The sequence below is a fragment of the Columba livia genome, chromosome 4 (genome assembly GCF_036013475.1).
Source record: "Columba livia isolate bColLiv1 breed racing homer chromosome 4, bColLiv1.pat.W.v2, whole genome shotgun sequence".
NCBI lineage: Eukaryota > Metazoa > Chordata > Aves > Columbiformes > Columbidae > Columba > Columba livia.
The window spans coordinates 78,809,513-78,829,768 of NC_088605.1; the positions used below are offsets into that span (position 1 = coordinate 78,809,513).

The window sequence follows — 20,256 nt, forward strand, 5'->3', positions numbered from 1 at the left end:
CTTTCGTGTGGCCATTTGATAAGGTCATGTCCTCTCTGCTTCATTTAATACACCAGTGGAAAATAAATCTGCAAAGAAGTAAAGCAGGAGCTGCAGCTAGTGAAAAACTGCCCAGTCCCACACACTGGATTTTCAAATTTTCAAATACGCTACCCTCATACACCCTTGAAATTCCTGTAACAGCACCCATATCCAAAAACGCAGTATGAAGTCTCATAGCATAACCAGGGCGGTCTCATGCCACTTGGTGTGGGAAATTAATTGTCCATTTTTACAGTAGCAGTTCAAGGTAATTATGAAGTGAATGCAATTCTTTTTATGTGGGCTACATGGAGGAAGTCTGGTCACCACTGGAGCCAGCCGACGCTGCTTCACCTTGTGTACAGCCACCTGCTTCCGTTAGTTTGATTTCTGTGTGTGTGAAATCTCGTTGTGGAATCCTTTGAGGCTTTAGAAGCTGAAACAAAGATAAGGAACCTTGAGACACATAAAGAACAGAAGCACGTCGTCATGGGAAAGGAAAATATAATCCGGTAAGTGCTAAAAAATGTGTTCTTCCCTTGTTCTACACTCTATACTCAGTGATGGGTCAACTACAGAAATGTCCTGGAGACCCTGGAAAATGATAGCATCTCTGTTCTGCTGAGAAGTTAGAAAATCCTGCTTGTAAAATGCAGCCACTGGTGGCGAAAAAAGCAGGACCTCATTCTGGAAGTGTAATAAATAGAGATAAGGAAGAGACCAACGCATCGATTTTCCTATGACTCAGTGGATCAGAAAAAGCTATTGACAGAGAATACCAAAATGTTCTTGCTTAAAAAAATGTAAATGGGTCAACTATGAACATTTCCAACTCAGCGAAGTGCAACTAGCAGCTATTTTTAAGAATTTAGGAGGGCACGTAAAATAGCGTGAGAAAGGGAAGTGCTCACAAGTGACCTTTGCCTTAAAGTAATGTTTTTGGAGGAAATAACAGCAAGGAAACTGGCCCAATTGCCAGCCGGGCACTTTGGCCACAGGAAACCATTTCCTAAGGAAACCAGCCTAAAACCAAAATGCAATTCAGCAGGGCCACGTGCCCAGCATCGCGCAGAGAGGCAGGAGCAGACAGGGCACCAGGACCTGGGGTTTGCGCCGGGTTAGCAGCTGGACCTGAGACAACAGCAGCAAAACAGACAGAAAACCACAGGCACCCTGTAGCACGTGAGCAGGACAATAGTGTACAGAAATACCTCCCTGCTGTTCGGTACTCAGGACTCATTTAAATCGTTGCGTTTGGTTCTGGTCGGTTTGATTCATTACAGATTTCAATCAAGCGGAGGATGTCACAGGAAAGACAAGAGGGCTCAAACATGTGACTACAGGGAAACAGTGTAAGATAAGGGATCATTTCATCTGAAAAGGCCAAGTGTGGCAATAAGTTCTTCCATTTTGCTATGAATTTCAGAAATGCTTTATCACAGTATCACACCTTTCTGCAGGTTGGACATGAAGGAGTGCAGCTCCTTGTAAGCACGGCTCGTTTTTCCTTTCCCTTGCAGAGGAAACCAAGGCTTCGGCAGCAGCCGAGCGCAGGCGGAGGCTCGCGCGCGGGACGGGCCGAGAGCAGAAACGTCCCAACTAAACGGAGCGGCTGGGTTTGCCCGGGTGAACGCCGCAGGAGCGAGAGCCTTCTTACCAGGTCGAGACTTCATTAAAGAATGGAGTTCCACGCTGCTTGGAAATCGTTTTAAGGTATGTTTTAACTTTATTTTGCACTTAGTGTCAATTTCCCCCATAAGCAGAAATGTTTAATGTTTGTAATAGGAGATTTGAGTTGCTAATTACAAACTCTGAGGATACTTATTAATAAAGGTAGTAGAACTCACTCTTAAAGTGAACATTTTATTTACCTTTTCATCCATCACGATTTTGATATTTTTCATTAAGTACTTAGGCATGTCTTATGTCAAAGCAAGCACACAGTAAAAATATAAAGTTGCAATATTTTTTTTTCTTACTGACTCTTATTTCCATGAAGAAAATCAACTATACGCTGAGAAGGAAACTTCTCATTTTTAAATTCCAGGGAGATGTCTCAATCTTGAGGGTGAATGGACTTAAACTGTTCATCCTCCCCAACAGTGATTTATCCGGGTAGTCTGAGCTAAGACCAAAGAAAGCATTTTGTCCGAGTACTTTTTAAAAAGATCTTAAACTCTTCCTATCCTGTCTAGTTATAACGAAGAATGCTATCAGTAGGATTGCTGTCATAAAAGACGTAGTTGCAGAGGACTCATCCACTTAGCTAGGATTATATAGCATTTTGCTGAAAAGACCAATCTCAAATGTAAATCAAAAGATGCTAATGGTGGGTAAGACATTCACAGCAAGTTTGTTACATTTGTCTAAGATATATATCATTTCTATCACCCTGCTTTGGTTTTCTGACATTGAAATAACACTACACCATTTTCAGGTCAAACATTGGTTTTGTTACCACATCAAATAAGGAAGAGTAAAGCTGAAAATTTAGTATGGCAAAACCTCGCTATTGCTGAGTATTTTCTGCCATTTGCTGTTAGTTGCCCTTAAGGTGCCAAAGTATGAATTTTATCCTTTCAAGCACATTCATGATTCCTACCAATTTGCTCAGAAACATTCAAGACCTGAAGTCTGCCATGTGGCTGATAGCTGAGTAGAGCGTGGAGGTTGGTCCGTTCCTTGTTTTGCCCTTTCATCCATCGCAAAGCTGCAGGACACACGGACAAGGAGAACAGAGGGGTATAAACAGACACAGTGACAGCGTTTTCAACATGAGACAGGTCCCTGGTTACCTAACGTTTTGGTAGCAAAGGAACCCAGAAAAAATGTTTTTTGAATGCGCATTTTATTATAATAGCTGTAATATAACACACACAAATTATCAGAGAATTAGAGCTTAGGGCTGCTTACGTGTTGCTTCTTTTTATACACCTGTTGTTTTGCTTAGTGCTTAGTCACCTTTAAGCTTCCGAATTTAAAGTTTTTGTATATGATGTGTCACAGGCTGTTTTAAATTTCAAGTAAAATCTCAGCCAACTGTTCCCTGAAACAAGATTAAAGGAAGATTTCTGCACACAGGCACACTTATCCAGCCACTTTATTAAGGAGTCTAGTGAGCCATAAGTCTTTTAGTTCCCTTACACTTGGAAATGGCTTTTTGTCTTCTTCACAAGAATTCCCCTAAGACCACTGACAACCCAAGTCTCAGTGCTATGCAGCTGTTAGTGGCCTTTTTGCTCCTGGAATCTGAGGGAGTCTGTGTAGCGTTAGTCCTCTCAGCCAGCAGCAGGTTAAGAAACAAGGCTGGTGCTACCAGCGATGCCAGAGCGCAGGGACGAACAGGCTGCAGGGAAAGGGCGCCACACATTCAGCACAGGGCTTGGCCTGGCCACGAGAACGGAATTAATTTAAGGCCCAAGCCTCAAACTGATTGTTGCTGAGTCAGAAACCCAGCGCACACACACACGAGGACAGGCATTTAAAGTTGCACAATACCTGGTGGAGAGATACTGTAATTCTTACTGAGGCTAATCATGTTCTTGGCCCTTTGACTTAGTGTTATACTGGAAACACAAGGACTCTCAGAAGTATCCTTTTGTAAGTTGGGACGCTTTACCTGGAGCTTAGGATACTTTCAAAGACAATCATACTTTGTGTGTGTACCCTTGAGAGCTTTCACCTGCCACCACATATTCTAGCACTATTATAAGGAGTATTTGGCTTGATACAATGAGGGAATGGATGTTGTACAAGGCAGGACTGCGCAGAAAGAAAAATAAACTCCCTCTGCCTTGCCTGTGCTATTTAGACGCGCGTTCAGTAGTGAAGTGGTGAGATTCTCATTAAGTGGGTCATTGTGGCTGAGAAGTAAAACATAAAAGAAAACACTGTAGGAAAAAAAAGTCAGTGCAGCAAGAGCAGTGTTCTCCCTCTTCAATACCCACACAGCTGCCAGGACCAGCAGCGCTGGCTGTGTTTTGGAAGTAGGCTTGCAATCTGACAGATGTCTGTCTTCTCCTTAGCTGACATGGGCTGATCACACATATCCACTGCTTCTGTGAGCCAGACACTGGGCATGACCTTTTTGGTATCCTCTGCTACTCCTGCATAACTTGCTTGTATTTGTCCATTTTTATCAATACATTAATTCAGAATGGGAAACAAGTCCCTAGTTGAGAAGCTTTAGAGTTCAGCTCTTCTAATGAAGTTGTCTGGAGATCTAAGCTGTAAGTAGCAGCTTCCCATCCATCACGGGAAATTGGCCATGGACCCCAGTAAGTGTCTGAACTGGTCCAAGCTTTTTTCACTGGAGAGATACTCCAGTGAGCACTTAACAGTAAGTGCTTTGGGTTAAGCTCTGGGAACAGTTAAATGATCAGGCTGGGCTATGTCCAGCACTAAATTGCCCCCTAATGGGCCCTGATCCTTCTAAATTGCCGCCTTCCAGCACAGCAGCTGATTTTTACCATCCCCAGTGCTTCAGTATTGGCTAGATTGTAGGCACAAAGCTGAATCATCTGGTATATGTGCACATGAGTCACTCCTTGTCAGAGCAGTCAGATAAAGATGAAAACCGCATCGCTTGGAGTATTGAATGTGAACAAAGTAATTGGGGGAGTAGGTAAAAGAAGGAAGTAATTGTCATAGTTTAGGGAGGAGAACCATTTCCCAGTAGAGAATAAAATTAGAAGAAAAAACCCAAACAATTTAGAGGCACACCAGTCACGTTGCAAGCTAATTCGCCAGGCGGATAGAAGCAGTGTCGAAATGATGTAGTCGGTGCCCCCCCTACGGAGGGATGTTCAGGATCCCGTAGTCGTGTCAGGGTGAACGACTGGAACTCAGCCCAAGCTACGCTGACACCTTATCAGTCCATACAGGAACGCAACATGGACATGGTAGTTTTCAGTCCGCTGCAGACTGCCACGAGCCACGCTCCATTGTGTCCTCTGCGGGAAGCCTCGAGGAAACAACTGAGTGCTTTCTCGTGAAGTAAAGGACGTTCCATTCCATGACATGGGGTGGTGCTGGTGGGAAGATAGGGGCCTAAGCACGTAATTAAACAGGTTAACACACTTTCCCACCTTCCATGGCTGTCAGCTGCTCCGGGTGGCTGAAGAGCCAGCACTGCCTTCCAGGCAAACCCCAGACAGAGCTGGTGCCACTGCAAGTCCGTCAGGTCCCAAACCAGAAAAATCTGCCCAGACTGTGAGAGTGCTCCTGGATCAAACACAGGCACGACTGAAACGGGGCTTCTGTTGTGACAGTAACACCACAGTCGGTCATTTTAAGTCTTAATTCGTGTTATTTTGTGCCCAAGTTGAAGGTGTATTTTAAGGTAAGTAGAGAAGCTGCTGCCCACATGGGTACTGCTGTGTGAACAAAGGATAATAAAATTAATGCCAGCAGAACAGGAGCTGGAAATTGAAAGGGAGATAGAGGTCATTGCAGCCATCCCTCCCCAGAGAGTTCAGCGTTAAAAACTCAGGACTATTAAGAAGTTTCTTGCACTATGGCAAACTGAGAGGAAAGCAAGCATTAAGAAATAAAAGAAAAACTCTGTGCAAGCATGACTTAAGAGAACTACATTCGAGAAATAGTTGTGGCAGCTTCCTGAAGCGCAGTCCTCAGCCAGGCATCGAAACATTAACATTTCAAACCAAACAGGACGGTATCTTTTCTGAAACTGAAAGCTTGGACAATAGTATTGTCAATATTTATGACATCACCTCCTGCATGGCTTTTTGAATGTTATGAAAACAAAGCCTGGAAAAATATATGGGTTTTTCATTTGATTTTCAATTTATCTTACCCAGAAAATTGGTTTCTGTCTAGAATTATTGAAGTGGAATGAAGAATTTCTGTTGTTGTTCCCAGCGTCTTTTTGAATCTATTTAGTACCGAAACATCGGTCTACTGCCTCAGCAACTTGTTTTTCATTATCCACTGGGCAATTAACACCACTCAAATACTAAGCATTACCTGGATAACACTGATAGGTGCCTCTAAAAGACATCAGAAATTTAACCTATTCCCATCATGCTGAGAGGTTAGATCTCAGTAACCTGTGGGGTTCCAGCTGCTGAGCTGCAGGTGGGTTTGTGTCCAGACATAGGCTGTTCCGCAGGGCCATCCCTGTCCCCTTGCCTGTGTTTTTGTCCAGGAACACTGCATCCGTTCAGGGATGAAGGGGAGACCAGGGTGCAGCACTAGTCTCTTGGATGAACCCAGCAGTGGCCTAAGTTGTCCTGCTTTGTCGTCTCCTCTTTCCTCATGATCCCTTTTGTCACTGAATAGCATTGAGCATTATTTCACCGTGTTACCACAGCTCCTGAGACCTCAAGTGAAAAGAGCTACTGGAAACTACCACTGCGCGCAGCTATTGCAAGTTAACCGTGCATATACATTTCAGCTCTGTAAAGGTTTGTTCTGTTTTGCACCTGCACTCTGAGGTCTCCATCACAATTAACATGTTCAGTCAAGCTCTCTGCACTCCCCTAAAACTAATTCCGTTCAACAAGTGACAGCAGAAACTGAAGCGTGCCACAATTGCTCCTGGCATTACTTGCTTCTGTAATCAAAGCAGCTTATGCTAAAAAGCGTGGTGTATCTGATGAGCCATTAAGCTGTCTTTATCGGTTTGATTATGTGCATTAAATAACAACTTTCATCAGCCATATCATAGTGCTGCTACCAGCAAGTTGCTCTAACAGTCTAGGTTTATTCACCGGTAGCCAACAGCAAAACAAGCACCCTCGAACCATGTTGACCAGGGTCATTTGTTAGCTAGTAGCATTTTAGCAAAACTCTCAGCCTCGGGATTTTAGGCTTCAATTTTGGTGACAGTGAAAAACAGCAAACAGTACAGGAACTCTTCTAAATGGAGAGTTAATGATTTCCTTCAAAGAGAGATGACTTCTTTTCTGTCATTGCAGTATGCTTGATGCTTTTCATTTTTTACATCAGAAAGCTAGAATTAGACAATGAGAGGTCAGGCTGAAAAGTTAAAAAAACTTACACTTATATTTTAATGCCGTGGGAAATTTTAGTCTATATCAAATCATCTCTCATTATATTATAGAAGCAGATAATCACCTTTCCTGGTTTCAGGGCATCAGCGCATCAAACACTGGCATGAGCTACTGCCAGCTGTTAAAGCTCCATATAAGCAAGGCAATGGTCACTGCTTACGCATGAAGTGCTGCCTTTAGTTTGCAGCTGCTGAGGCTGCTCGGCAGGTCAGGGTCTCAAAGCACAGGTGTCCTGTTAGACTCAGCATACACCGAGTTCACCGTGCAGGCACCTCAGTCCTGTAAGCAGTGACAACCGGCGGAAACACTCCTGAGCTGTTTCTTCGGTGAGAACAGCTGTACCATAGGCACCCTCATCTAATGAGGAGCTGCAAGTTTGGGTCAGTTTTTCCATAACAGCTATACATTAGCTTGGTGAGGTCAGATCACCATGCTGCTGAAACCCTTGGCGCGGCTCAATTGACTCAGCTGACTTGCAGCTTTGTACGGGTCGCCCCGGCCCTGCCGCGCAGAACTGCGCCAGCTCGCGCGGCAGCTGCTGCCCGCGGGTCCCTCCGCGCTCTCGTGCAGTTCCATCAAGATTCTCACTGAAAAGGAGATTAACATCAACACAAAACAGGATTTATGATGTGCGATAGGCATAAGGTAAAATAAACTGATAGCTGCTCTGCGTCAAACAGCAGGGTCTGAAAGTATGTTTTCCTTGCTAATATTTTCTTTTTGAGAAAAGCAGCAGCACGGGTGTCATTCCTTTGGTTTGAGACGCAATTAGGTACCTGGAAGGTGACAAGTCTCAAGAGATAGTTCTCCATTGCAGAGAATTATATTCAATTCATTCCCCTTTCTCCACCCAATTACTTGGAACTGATCCCACTGCGTTTTATGCTCTGCAGCCCCCAACCATGGTTCAAATTTAGAGAACAAAGTGCTGTTCTTCTGTACAGTCAAAGGTATTTAAAGCTCCAGATAATTTGCTGTTACTGGAGGTAGTTTGCTACTGATATAAAAACCAAATAAGAGCATGTAAAACTTAGTCATCGAAGAAAAGCAAATTACTGAGTCACCCCTTGGAGAGCCATTCCGATTAAAACGAATAGTTCACTGAACTAAAAGGGGTTGTCCTTGACATAAAACATCCCATATGTATCTATACATTCCCTTTAAAATAACATTTACGTTGAGATTAAAATCTCTTTTGTACGCCTGTGTATATTTGGTGTTTGATCTGAACACAGAAACATAGTATGGACTATTAGAGGCAGAGCCACCACAGAACTCACTCTGAAATACTGTTACGAGCATTTCAGCACCTACATTCACAGCAAAATTAAATATCTTTGATTCCAGGCATGCAATTTCCCCTCTCAGCAGAGCAACTGTCTCAACTAGCAGCATTTGACAACTGTCCCTTGAAACATTATTTTAGTGTTTTAAAATCGGCAGCTATTTGTAGTCAACCAGGAAAAAGTAAAGCACATTACAGAGATGTCTGTACTCACTGCTCTTCATCGGGGGGAAGAGGCTTCTCTTCCTAAAAACCTGGAGCTGCGCACAGGGCTGGAGCCGCCAGCACGTTTAGATCGGCACTTCAGACGCTCTTCTCCCGTCACACGTTGGTCCCTGCTGGGGGAGAAGGGTTGTCAAGCGTGTGTCCCCCCGCCCCCCCCCCCAGCTTTTAAACCACAAAGCCACTTGCGTCAGAAGCATCTGACTTTGCACACACACAAACCTGTTGCTAGCAAAGCACCTGCAGCTTTACCTCCTCTCCCAGCTACAGCAGAGAGGCGGAATAGCCCAGCCCGAGGTAAAAGCAGCTCCCCCAGCCCTGCACAGGATCCCCTGCTCACAGGGGCCAGAGCTCCACAGCAGCTGGGCAGGAATGGACCTGCCAGATCCTGCTTGGCAGGGAAGGGGGGCAGCCCAAAGCCAGGCAGACAACCCTGGGGCTACAGGGCTGTGACCTGCAGCCACCCTTGTCCTGGGGTGGAGGAGAGTCCCAGGCTTGGACATCAGGGCTGTATTTCTTGCATGTTTCATTGCAGTACCTCTCCCTTCTGCTCTTTTCAAGGTATCCCTTTGCCTTAAGAAGCTGTGACATCCCCAGGTGCCAGCCCTCTACTACAGCACACGCGGCCGTGACAGCGGGAGGAGCAGCAGCCCTGAGAGTGCTCCCCAGTGCCGTGCACAGCTCACAGGCTCCTGTGCTGCGTGCTGAGCTCCGGCATCTAAATCAAGATTCTGTGGGGAGAAGGCAAAAGAAGCTTTTAAATCAGCAGCAGGGAGCAGGAAAAAAAAATCCTTCATGTGGCCCAGGTTAAACTAGCTGGCCCTTGTACCTGGGGTAGTAGTTTTTGCCTTACCTCTCTTTGCCTCTGCAAAATCCAACGCCCACCAAGACTCCACAAATAAAGTTGTTAATACTCATCCCACTGTGATGGCTATGCGCTTTTTTCCTCCTGAAAAGTTTAAAAGGTAGATGAAGGGAATACCAGGAAGGCTAAGGAATGCTGCAGACCCAGCTTATGTGCCTGCATCCAGAACAAGAAAACAAGCCCCGGGACTGTGACTGAGACAGAAGAGCTCTGCTCTGCACCCTGGCTTTTCAGGTGCTCTGTGCAGTGCTACTCCATGGGTGCAGGCTACAAAACAGCCCTTTGGTCTGGGCTAGGCTTAAACAGAAAACAGAAATCCCTGCTAGAGATCGGGAATTCTGTTATAATGCTTTAATGACACTGAGCGTTTCTAGCTGTAAACAGGAAACCAAGAAGATGATTCAATCTTAATTTTTTTCTTACTTCTAATAGCTGTTAAAAAAAAAGTCACATACTGCTACTAATTTAAGGAATGCAGACATGTTACAATACAAGTAGAAGACAAAAAACCTTTAACATGATGATAGCATGAAAACAGTTCCCCCCAGTTGTGCATGGTCCTAAAGTAACTAATCAGGAACCAAAGGCAGTCCAATGACATCACCCAAACAAAAATGGAAGGAAAAATATTCACACAAACAGAAAACAAACAAACCAACCACAAATGTCAACAATAGCAAGAAAACAGAGGCTTCACAGCGCTGCCAGCACTGAACTGAGAAACAAGCCCCTGCCCTGAGCTGAAGTGTAGAACGGGCGCCAATGGGGAAGGGTGTGTGGGTGGTGGAGGCACCAGGTGAGGCAGTCGGGGTGATGGGGACCTGGTAGGGTGCTCTGAACACTTCTGTCAGCAACTGAGACCAAGAAGCCCTGCCACCTCCACTGTCCTCTCCAGGGCCGCCTCCACTGCCACCTCCACTGTCCTCTCCATGGCCACCTCCACTGCCACCTCCACTGACATCTCCATGACCGCCTCCACTGCCACCTCCACTGTCCTCTCCAGGGCCGCCTCCACTGCCACCTCCACTGTCCTCTCCATGGCCACCTCCACTGCCACCTCCACTGACATCTCCATGACCGCCTCCACTGCCACCTCCACTGTCCTCTCCAGGGCCGCCTCCACTGCCACCTCCACTGACATCTCCATGACCGTCTCCACTGCCACCTCCACTGTCCTCTCCAGGGCCGCCTCCACTGCCACCTCCACTGTCCTCTCCATGGCCACCTCCACTGCCACCTCCAATGTCCTCTCCAGGGCCGCCTCCACTGCCACCTCCACTGACATCTCCATGACCGTCTCCACTGCCACCTCCACTGTCCTCTCCAGGGCCGCCTCCACTGCCACCTCCACTGTCCTCTCCATGACCGTCTCCACTGCCACCTCCACTGTCCTCTCCATGACCGTCTCCACTGCCACCTCCACTGTCCTCTCCAGGGCCGCCTCCACTGCCACCTCCACTGACATCTCCATGACCGCCTCCACTGCCACCTCCACTGTCCTCTCCAGGGCCGCCTCCACTGCCACCTCCACTGTCCTCTCCATGGCCACCTCCACTGCCACCTCAATTGTCTTCTCCAGGGCCACCTCCACTGCTGGCTTCCCAGCAGGGCACAGCAGACATGAGCTGTCAGCATACTTTGGAGTGAAGGGTGAGGCAGAAACATCTCAATTTTGGACATGCCCAGGTGTGCGTTCTGCAGTGAGGCATCGTGAGAGCATGCAGTGAGAAATGTGTGTGACACCTGTGCTGTCAACAGCTGTCCTGCACACAGCGGTCTTTGAGATCCGTTTCATTAGATCTGTGTGGTGAGTTTGGTCTATGAACTGAACATTTACTACCTAATTTGCCAACTTTCCTTCAAACCAATCCACAACAGCTGAAATTAGAAAGAGCCCTTTAGAATAACATGTGGGGACAGACAGACAGACAAGGGAGAATCTGTTTCGGTTTTCCAGATCCCAGGCCCATCCCAAGTACATTAAGTGCAGGTATCAGGCTGTCACGATTTGTGGCCAGCAGCACGGATGGCCTCAGCAGAAGTGAGAAGGTCTGTGTGGGTTCTGCATGGGCACAGGAACATCAGTCTCACACTCAGATTAGGTATTTATATTTCGTTATGCACCTCAGAATGCATTGTGAGGCCTGAAACAGTCCCTGGCCTGGTGAAGCAAATAAATCCTCTGAAATTTGAAAAACCTCATTCAAAAGAAGCCTTTTCTGCCCAGAAAGAAAAAAACTAAAGTGCAACGTCCCTCTTCAGCGGGAGGTGTTTGGAAGTGCTGCTTTCGTGTGTGTGCGGGTGCTGAGATGTGCTGCTGCATGGAGCACGGGGTTTGCAACCAGCAGAGCAGATCCAGGTTTGTGTCCTGGGGCCCTGCTCGTGGGTATGACAGTGTGACTGTTTGCTTTTCCTCAGAATGGCTGATGAAGTGTCGATGCATCGTGGGGGTGTCTTGTGCTCCAATTTATTCTCCAAATATGAAAGTGTTTTGGGTGTTAAAGGGAGTTACTGTGCAAGAGATGAATTGTGCTTGGGGCTGCAGTTACAGATTCGGGTTTGTTCTTGTAGGTCCTGGAGCATGCTGCGACCTTGCTGGTGCGTGGGATGTCATTGTAGATGCCTGCAGCAGCCTCATAAGATAATGATCCCTCTCCTCTGGATATCAGAGTGATCATTCCCAGAACATACACAGCTCAGGGCCAGTGCTTTTGGTTCTGTGTTCAAATAACGGACAGGGGGATATGTGTGAGTTGCAGCTCACCTGCTTTCTATCTGCCCTGGCATATATAAGGGGCAGTTACCTGTCCTCTCAATCATAGTGTCACAGGCACACGTGCCATCATTATGTACTGTGTCAGGCAGGTAAGACAATAAAAACAGTATCAAACTTCACACTGAGCTGAGCGTAAGCCCGTGATTTAAGTCACAGCCGTGATTTGTGGCTGTTAAGTCTGGGAGCTCATCAGTAAGAAATACCAGGGAATAAGGAAGCTCTGGGTTTATTAACCCAAGGAGAGTAAGAGTGAGTTAGTAACTCGGTGGGTTCTTAGGACAGCATGACGTGAAGTATTTCTGATGGAGGTGGTGGGTTTTGAAAGTTGCCTAGAGCATTACCAAGCCTTCACCTGGAATAGCCTGTATTTGTCAAAGCCTATGCACTCAGGAAAGGTTAATTTAGAACATATTCATGGAGATGCTGCTGAAGGACTGGAAGAGGACGCCCATTGTCAGAGAGAAGCTGCAAGGGGCTCCCTGTTGTATATCCCGCACAGCGCGCTGACGGAGGATGTCATCTTTCACTGTTCTTGACCCTCAGGAGTAAATGCCAGGAAACAAAGCCAACATGTTTAGCTCTGAGAAAGTATTGATATACCCATTGGGTATAAGCTGGCAAAGAGCAAATTCAGGTAGATAATTAGAAAGCTTTTTCATGGGAAAAACATAAGCACAAAATACAAACAAAAAGCACTTTTAAGATGGCATTTTTTCAGCTTGTGGACAGGAAATGCTCCCTGGTGAATTCTGAAGCCTCAGTGGAGCCAGTGAGATTCCTGGGCAGCCATCCTGACATGGTGATACTCGCTGAGTGTGAGTAAATACGCCCTGACCCGTGCAGACAACTTATGGGTAAGCACCGGAAAAGGTGTCTTAAATGACATTTCAAACCCCAGAACAGACAGCCTTTGCACTTCATGCTCTCCTTCCTCCCACTGCAACATAACTGCCCTTTCTCTCCATCTTTTATTAGAGTTTAAAAGGAATCTATTTTTGGCTGCAGTAATTTTCTGTAGCCAGTGACAACAGCTGTAACTGGAGCTTCATTCCAAGTCAGGTGGGTTGGGAGGAAAATGGGCCTGGGATTAATTGCCTGGGGAACACAGACTCTTTAAGGGGGGCAAGAAATGGAGGAAGCATTGCTTCCAGAAACCCAGTTCAGACCCTCAGGCGGGCCCAGCGGCGCAGAGGGACGGGTTTAGGAGATAAGGTGCGGTGCAGCCGCGGAACAGCAGAGGAGCTGGATCTGAGACACTTGAGACATTCAGCATTTTACATCATTACCCAGATTTGACATTATGCCAGACAGCCTTAAAAACTGTGTTTTAGCCACAGGGAGACTATGGCAGAGGTGCAGGTGAGTCCTGGATGCTTCTGAGCACCTTTCTACACATTGCATCTCAAAAACCCGGCCATGCTTCGGTCCGAACAGACAGGGACATCAGCTAGAATGCGTTTTAGGCACGCAGTCATTTCTCACTGTGAAAGGTGTTTTACTGGCTTGCTGTGGCTTATAAGGGAATGGCCGCTTACAAAGCTGAAGGCTGTACAATTGCGAAGTGAAACTTTTGGGTTCCTTTCCATGCTTAACCTCACTTGTGGCAGACTGACACCAATCTGTAGATCGTTTCTTTTATCTGATTTCTCTTATTTGCAGGATGCTCACATCCATCTCTGAGGGGCATGTACCTCATTCTCCCTCAGCAAAGGTGGCTCCTCTGTATTCCTTTCTGCTGCTGCACTGTTGCTGTGGGCAGCGGTTGCTCGGTTTTCAGCAAAACTAACAGCAATTTGGCTTCCGGGCAGCGCTGAAATGACTTTCCCGCAGTGCCCCATTTTCTCTCCCAATCTTGCTGGCCGCCCCGTCGCCCTGTGACAGGTGCAGGCAGCGCTGTGTAGCAGCTGCCTGGGATGTTATTAATGCTCTGGTGTGTCTTCGGTCCTGCTACCCAATAGAGCCGCTTTCTCCTGACAGCTGGCTCTGCTGAGACAAGTGGAAGCTCGAGTCTGCTCTGCTCTTCGCTCCCAAGCCTTTCGGAGCCTCGCATTGTGTCTCCTGCCTCCCTCCCGCTGCCGTACGTTGCTCCTTCGGTGGGTTATGCGTGTGGAAGGATGGCACCCCAGAAGCGATCTGTCTGTCGTGTCTCCTTGCAACAATCCCAGAGGTCCCTCCAGCAGGCAGGGGTTGACTACAGGCTGTCAAGTTGGATACACTAATCTTCACTCTGGTTTTGTGTTTGTTAATGAGAAGTTAGACTCTGTGAGGAAGAGGATTTGCCTGTGTCGGGCCAGTTCTAGGGGATGCCAAGAGCCGCTTTCCTTGTCATTTCACAGGAAAAGGGGCTCAGCACTGGTCCGATGAGGACTGCTCTCATTTGCTACCTGCCTTTCTATTGCAAAATCAGAGAATCAAAGAGCCCAAGGGCCTGTTCGGTGCGGCACACCAGGGCTTTGCCAGCCCAGGGCAGCGGGAATTACCTGGGGCCACTGCTGCCCGTCTTGGGCACCCCCAGGTTGGGGCTTTGGGGACAGCTCTGTGCTGGGTCTCTTTTGGTGGCATTAACACAGTTTTGGTGCCATTTTTGTGGTCTCTGTGTAATGGAACTACTGCTTGATTTGCTAAGGTCCAAAACTGTGACATTTTTATCTTGGTTGCTCTGGACTGTTCCCATTTTGAGCCTTGGACAACCAAGCTTGGTTTTGGCTGCACAGACGGGGTGTTCTCTGGACAGACACCAGGGCACGGTCTTGGCATCCAGAACCACAGACAGGGTTACTAATTTACTGTCGTTTCCTAGGCTTCTCTGAAGAGGGGACACAGAGACACTCCTTACTGCACTAATCGTGGTGGGTTATGGGAGACCCACCAAGAGCTGGAGGCACCTAATGGGCTCCACCTGTGTGGGAACTGGGTTTCCAGTTTCTCTGGCTCTTAGTTTCAGCTGTTGGCACTTTATTTGAAGGGTGCTTTCTGTTTCCTTCTCCCCATCCTGGTATGCTCAGCAGCTGCAGCTGGTTCCTGCAGGGATGGGGTTGGGGGGTCACGTTGCTTCTGGGGGCCGAGGGACTGGGTCAGAACTGCTGCAGCCTTTGTTCAGATCACCCAGACAAGAACAGCCTGTCTGCTTGACTTCGCTTGGTGGAAACTGAGGGCTGTTCACGGGGGATGAAGGACAGTCCCAGACAAGCGAGGTAACACCAGCATCCCAGCCCCTCCGATGCAGCTTTGAAATGCCTCCGGAGTCAGCTGGTGTCACCAGAGAGGTGACTCCAGTGAGGCAGACCCCAGGGGCACCTGGACCAACAGATGAGCAGCAAGAAAGCTACAGAAACTGAGTTGCTCGGCAAAGTTTGTCTGTGATAAGCGATGGGTAGTGTGGGTGTCAGTGATTAGTCACACTGTGTGGTACCTGAGCATTTGAAGTGAGTAAGAACCCCGGGTGAAACCATATTCGGGGTGCCCTGATTTGGCTGGGATGCCTCATGCACATGAATGAATCTTTACTCTGGTGATTGTGTACTTTGCGTTCCAGCCCCTCTCCTCGCTTGACCTGGGCCACGTGTGAGTTGGTTGGTAGGAGCTGGGCCCCATTCCAGACTGGGGACCCCATCCTTGGTGCTCGGTTCCTGCTCCTCTCTGGGGCTGGCCTGTGGGGCAGCTGCCGGCGAGCGGTCTGTTTTCTTCTACCCTCTGGTGTGGGACCCCCCATGGGTCCCTGGCTGGGACCCGGTAACTCTACAGGTGGGTTTTGGCACTAAACCTTTTGGGTCCCCTTTTACAGGGGTGCAGCTGCAGCTCAGCCTTTGGGGCTGGGAGTCCCTGGTGGTTCCTGGGAGAGAAGGGGACCCAGCAGGGCATTGGGACTGGGGGTCCCTAGGCATGGGGGGCTCCCCAGGCATCCCTCAGTGGAGTGTTTGGGGGTGCCTCTGGGCTTTGTGTGAATCTGTTGTTTAACTTCAAATCTTCTCTTTTCAGTTCAAAACATGCTGCAGTGGAAGCAGAGGCCTCTTCAGGGAGCTGCACCAGCTGGTGTGGCCACATCAGTGACACGGTGACACCGACCTGGCCAGGCTCGGGGTGCCACGGCCGGCGATGCAGCAGGGAGCAGCCGCGGGGCTGTGCCGAGGCTGGGCCAGGCTCGTCCCGGCGCCAGGCAAGGAGCACGGCCCGAGGCGGCGGGCACCGGTGGATGCTGGCGGGGACGACGTGCCCAGTGGTGTCCTTGGCCCGGGCTGTCGCACCCTGGGGACTGGCAGTTGGGAGCTTGGAGAGCACGTCTGTGCTCGGGGCACGTGGGCTTCACCGCTCGTCCTGCTGCAGGACGGGGGGGTCCCGTCCCCTGGCAGGGCTCCTGTGGGCCCGTGGCAGGAGGGGTCCTAGTGCCAGTGTGGCAGCACTGGTAGGTGCTTGTTCCAATGAGCTTGGCCTTTGGCCAGGTTTAAAATCGATCACTGTCGTAACTTCCATATGAATATGAACTGTTGTAATTGTACATGAATAAAAATGAACTAATTATCCAATAACTAGACTGGTGTTTGTATGGTACTTGAATAAAAAGGGGGAGAATACTTATCATGCCTGAAACAAACTCAAACACTTAATTTGGCCTGGTGCGCGCTGGCATCCCAAGATGTGGGGACAAACACCTACCTCTGACCTTGTGTGACAAGACAGCAGCTTTAGTGAGTTAAAAATCAAATAAAATGTACTTTACTAAATGCCTTTACCCTGCTGTAGGGACAGGTAACCATAGGGCAGCTATGAGTGCTCCTGCAGGCATGTGAACTGCTCTGCTTGGTGGGTGTTGGAAACACTTGGGCAAACAGAAAAGGGGCTTTGTACAATGTAATGCAGCGATGCAGTGGGAACAAACTGAGCCGAGCCTTCCCGCAGGCACCAGCCGTGAGGACGTGCTGGTACCGAAGGCAGCCCCTGCACAGCCGCTGCGAGTGAAGGGGATTTAATCGAGTTTTTCCCAGGGGAGGCCCTCTTTTTAGGGGTTGGGGCGTGCAGGTATGTAAATGGCATTGCTATAAGGAGCTGCCCCTTGGGGCTGTTTCCCTTGCTTAGGGTGATAGTGTCGCTTGTGGTGCCCTAGCGTGACTGGGGCTGATGATGTGGGTGGGGGAGCAGGTGAGTGGGGGGTGTGACGTGATAGTCCCCCTGAAAAAAGTCCCCCCTGATGTGAGGACCCCAATTCCCAATTTTTTCCACTGCAATTTGGGGCTGCTTTCCCCAAATGGGGACTTTCCCCCGCAGGCGTGTGCATACAGAGCGCCGGACGCCAAGAATACCCCGGACACCCCGAATCTGGGTCTGCGATAGGGGAAAACATGAACAAGAAAACTTGGGGCTACTGGGAAAGCGACATCCTCCTGGATGTGTGCAGCCGGAAAGCAAAATGAACCACATTTTCATGTGCTAAAGAAAACCATGTTGTGAAATAGTGCCAAAACCTCTCAAAATAAGATATATTGGACAAGTTAAAAAAAAAAAAAATTATGTGCATTACGGGCAGAGACGGACAGACACACGGCCACCTCGTGGGGCAAATACGGAGTGGAACGCCAGCAGTCGCAGGGGCATTGCCGGGCATGACCCGGTGTGGCGCCTCTGTCGCGGGTCGGTTCTTCAGAGCAGACTCGCCGTTACGGGTTGTCCCGGGTGAGCCGTCTGCTGCGGTGGTCCCGGAGGGCCGCCCCCGCCCCCGCCCCGTGCAGGTCACCCCGCACACGTCCCGTCCCCGCCGCGCACCTTTCTGCTTGCACAGCCTTCCTCGTGTCTCTGCCTCTCCCCAAACGTCTGTCTCCAAACGTATCCTGCATGGGTATTTTTTTCTCCCCTGAGACGTGTCCCCACTCCCCCCTCTCTCCCCACCAGGCTCCCCCTTCCACGCTGTACCCACATAGCCCCTCTGCCTGTGGATCCCGGGGCACCTGCTCCCCCTCCCAAGCGACCATTGTCTCCCCCGTCACTCTGTCCTCCCCACTCGCTTCTCTGCAGTCCCATGGCAATTGTTTTCACTGGCATTTTTATTTGTGCCTTGCCATTATTTCAATTTCTGCCTCTGCGATTTAGTGTTCGGTGCTGCCGCCCCGTGGCCGAGTTGGAGTACTGCAGGCGCGGCCACACGCAGGCACAGCGTCGCTTCTCAAACAAGCTCTGTGCTGCCGCTCGGTGGCGGAAATACGGTACTGCGGTACAAGAGCACGCATGCGCAGTAATGCTCCGCGAACAGGGTCGGTTCCGCCCCTAAGGGCGGGGACATGCAAATTAGAATTTTTATGCAAATGAAGCACCCAAGGGCTCAAACTGCCTGCCGCGAATTAGAAATAGAGAAAGAAATAGAAATGGAAAATAAATAGAAGAAAAAGCCGCGCCGTATCTGCAAATCGCCCCGAGGTTCCAGCGGGGTGGTGAGTGGGCGGAGAGAACGCGAATGAAGATGCAGAGCGAGCCAATCAGATCGCGGGAGAAACATTGAGGGGCAGAGCACCAGGAAAATGGGAAGAGGCGCTGATAGACGGAGACACGAGTGATTGACGTGTCGTAGGCAGCCAATGAGGATGCAGGAGGGGCGGGCGCTGCTGGCTCCCTACTGCGCATGCTCCTATTGCAAGCGCTGATAGGTGGAGAGACGGGTGATAGACATGTAGCAGGCAGCCAATCAGATTACGGAAGGGGCGGGCGTTGGGGGGGTCTCCTTATTGCGCATACTGCGAGCGCTGATGGGTGGAGAGCGTGGTGTTTGACGTGCCTAGGCAGCCAATGATTTTGCCCAAAGGGGCGGGGGTTGTGGGCTCCTGGGCGCGGAAAGGAGCATCCAATAGGAGGACAGCGTGGCCGGGTGGAAAGCAGGCAATCAGAGCGCGCTTGCTCATTCTGTCTACGGGGGTATCGGGAGCAAACGGGAACGGGGGTCGGGGCGGCTGCGGAGCGCTCGCTGCGGCCGGCGCCCGGGCATCGGGAGGCAGGCGGCTCACGGCCGCCCTTCGTGAGGTTCCCCGGAGGCGGCAGAGGGGAAGGAGGCGGGACGGCGGGGGAGCGCGAGGGGAACGGAGCGGCGAAAGAGGCGGCAGGTGAGTGCGGCAGCGGCGAGGGTGACCGTGCCGTTGGAACGGGGGGAGCGGGAGCGGGAGGGGCCGGCGCGGCGCGGAGGCGTTCGGTTCCGGTTTCCACCCCCCCCGCCCCCCCCCGCCCTTACGGCCGCGCTGGCGAAGCTGCTGGGAGGCGTGCGGTCCGGAGCCGCGTCTCCCTCCGGCGCAGCGCCCGTGCCCGGTGCGGCAGCCCCTCCGGGAGCGGCGCAGCCCCCGTCGGTCGCGGGGACGGTTACAAGCAGAGCTAAGGCGCGGTTGCGGGCGGGCTGGGTGGCGTGGCGAGCGGGGCGCCGCTTCGGCGGGAGCTCGGGGCGAGCCCCGGCGGGTTCCGTGTCCTGCGGGCGCGGCTTTCGCGCCGCGGCTCTCTCTGTGCGCTTTTTTGTTTGGTCGCGTTTGTTTTTTGGGTTTTTTTTGGCGGGATTCCCGCGAAACGCGGCACGACCGCTCGCCCGGGGTTGCCGCGGCGGGTCTCAGTGGCGCCGTCCTGTGGGCAAAGCGCGGTACTGCACCCGGCCGCCCAACGCGGTGCCGCGGCGCGCCTCGGTGCTGCCGCCCTGTGGCGAAACTCGGGTACTGCAGCGCACGGCAATGGGGGGGGGCAGAGACGCCGATCGAGCCGCGGGGGTTCGCGGTCGGGTCTGTGCGTGCCGGTGTCCGTCCCCCCGACGGGGGTCAGGTCCCCATTGGTGTGCAAACGACATCCCTCCCTCGGGGCCTCCTTAAACGTTTAATGACGTAAATATTGCTCCTGCTAACGTTTTCGGCGCGGCTTCTTTCCTCAGTGGATCCGTCCGGCAGTCGGTGGCCCACGGTTGCTCGGCAACAGCAGAAGCGGATTGAAGGGACCGGCCGCTGGAGGATGCCGAAGCCTCCCGGGTCAGCGGTGGGAGCAGCTTTGCGTAAAGCGAGGGGTACGTGAAGCCGGGCGTGCGGTGCCGACCGCCCAGCAGGTA

The 20,256-nt window shown here is 50.3% G+C and overlaps 1 protein-coding gene across 13 annotated transcripts; it reads right to left on the reverse strand.

The window, feature by feature from the left end:
* Positions 1–1,724: 1,724 nt before the first annotated feature.
* Positions 1,725–16,020, reverse strand: LOC135579454 (uncharacterized). 13 transcript variants are annotated; one of them, XM_065062938.1, is made up of 3 exons: positions 9,416–16,020; positions 9,101–9,293; positions 1,725–8,675 (listed from the first exon to the last, which is right to left on the reverse strand). In XM_065062938.1, exon 1 carries the CDS (start codon positions 10,968–10,970, stop codon positions 10,275–10,277), a length of 696 nt encoding a protein of 231 aa, XP_064919010.1. In that variant the 5' UTR covers positions 10,971–16,020; the 3' UTR covers positions 1,725–8,675; positions 9,101–9,293; positions 9,416–10,274. The 13 variants fall into 13 exon arrangements, with proteins under 13 accessions (XP_064919010.1, XP_064919009.1, XP_064919007.1 ...); XM_065062937.1 differs by having other exon boundaries at positions 1,725–8,678; XM_065062935.1 differs by having other exon boundaries at positions 1,725–5,396; positions 8,555–8,675; positions 9,101–16,020.
* Between the last annotated feature and the right edge of the window lie 4,236 nt (positions 16,021–20,256).

Bases quoted from the DNA above. Each gene is read 5' to 3' on its own strand.
- LOC135579454 (XM_065062938.1), bottom strand. From the start codon at position 10,970: ATGGAGAGGACAGTGGAGGTGGCAGTGGAGGCGGCCCTGGAGAGGACA.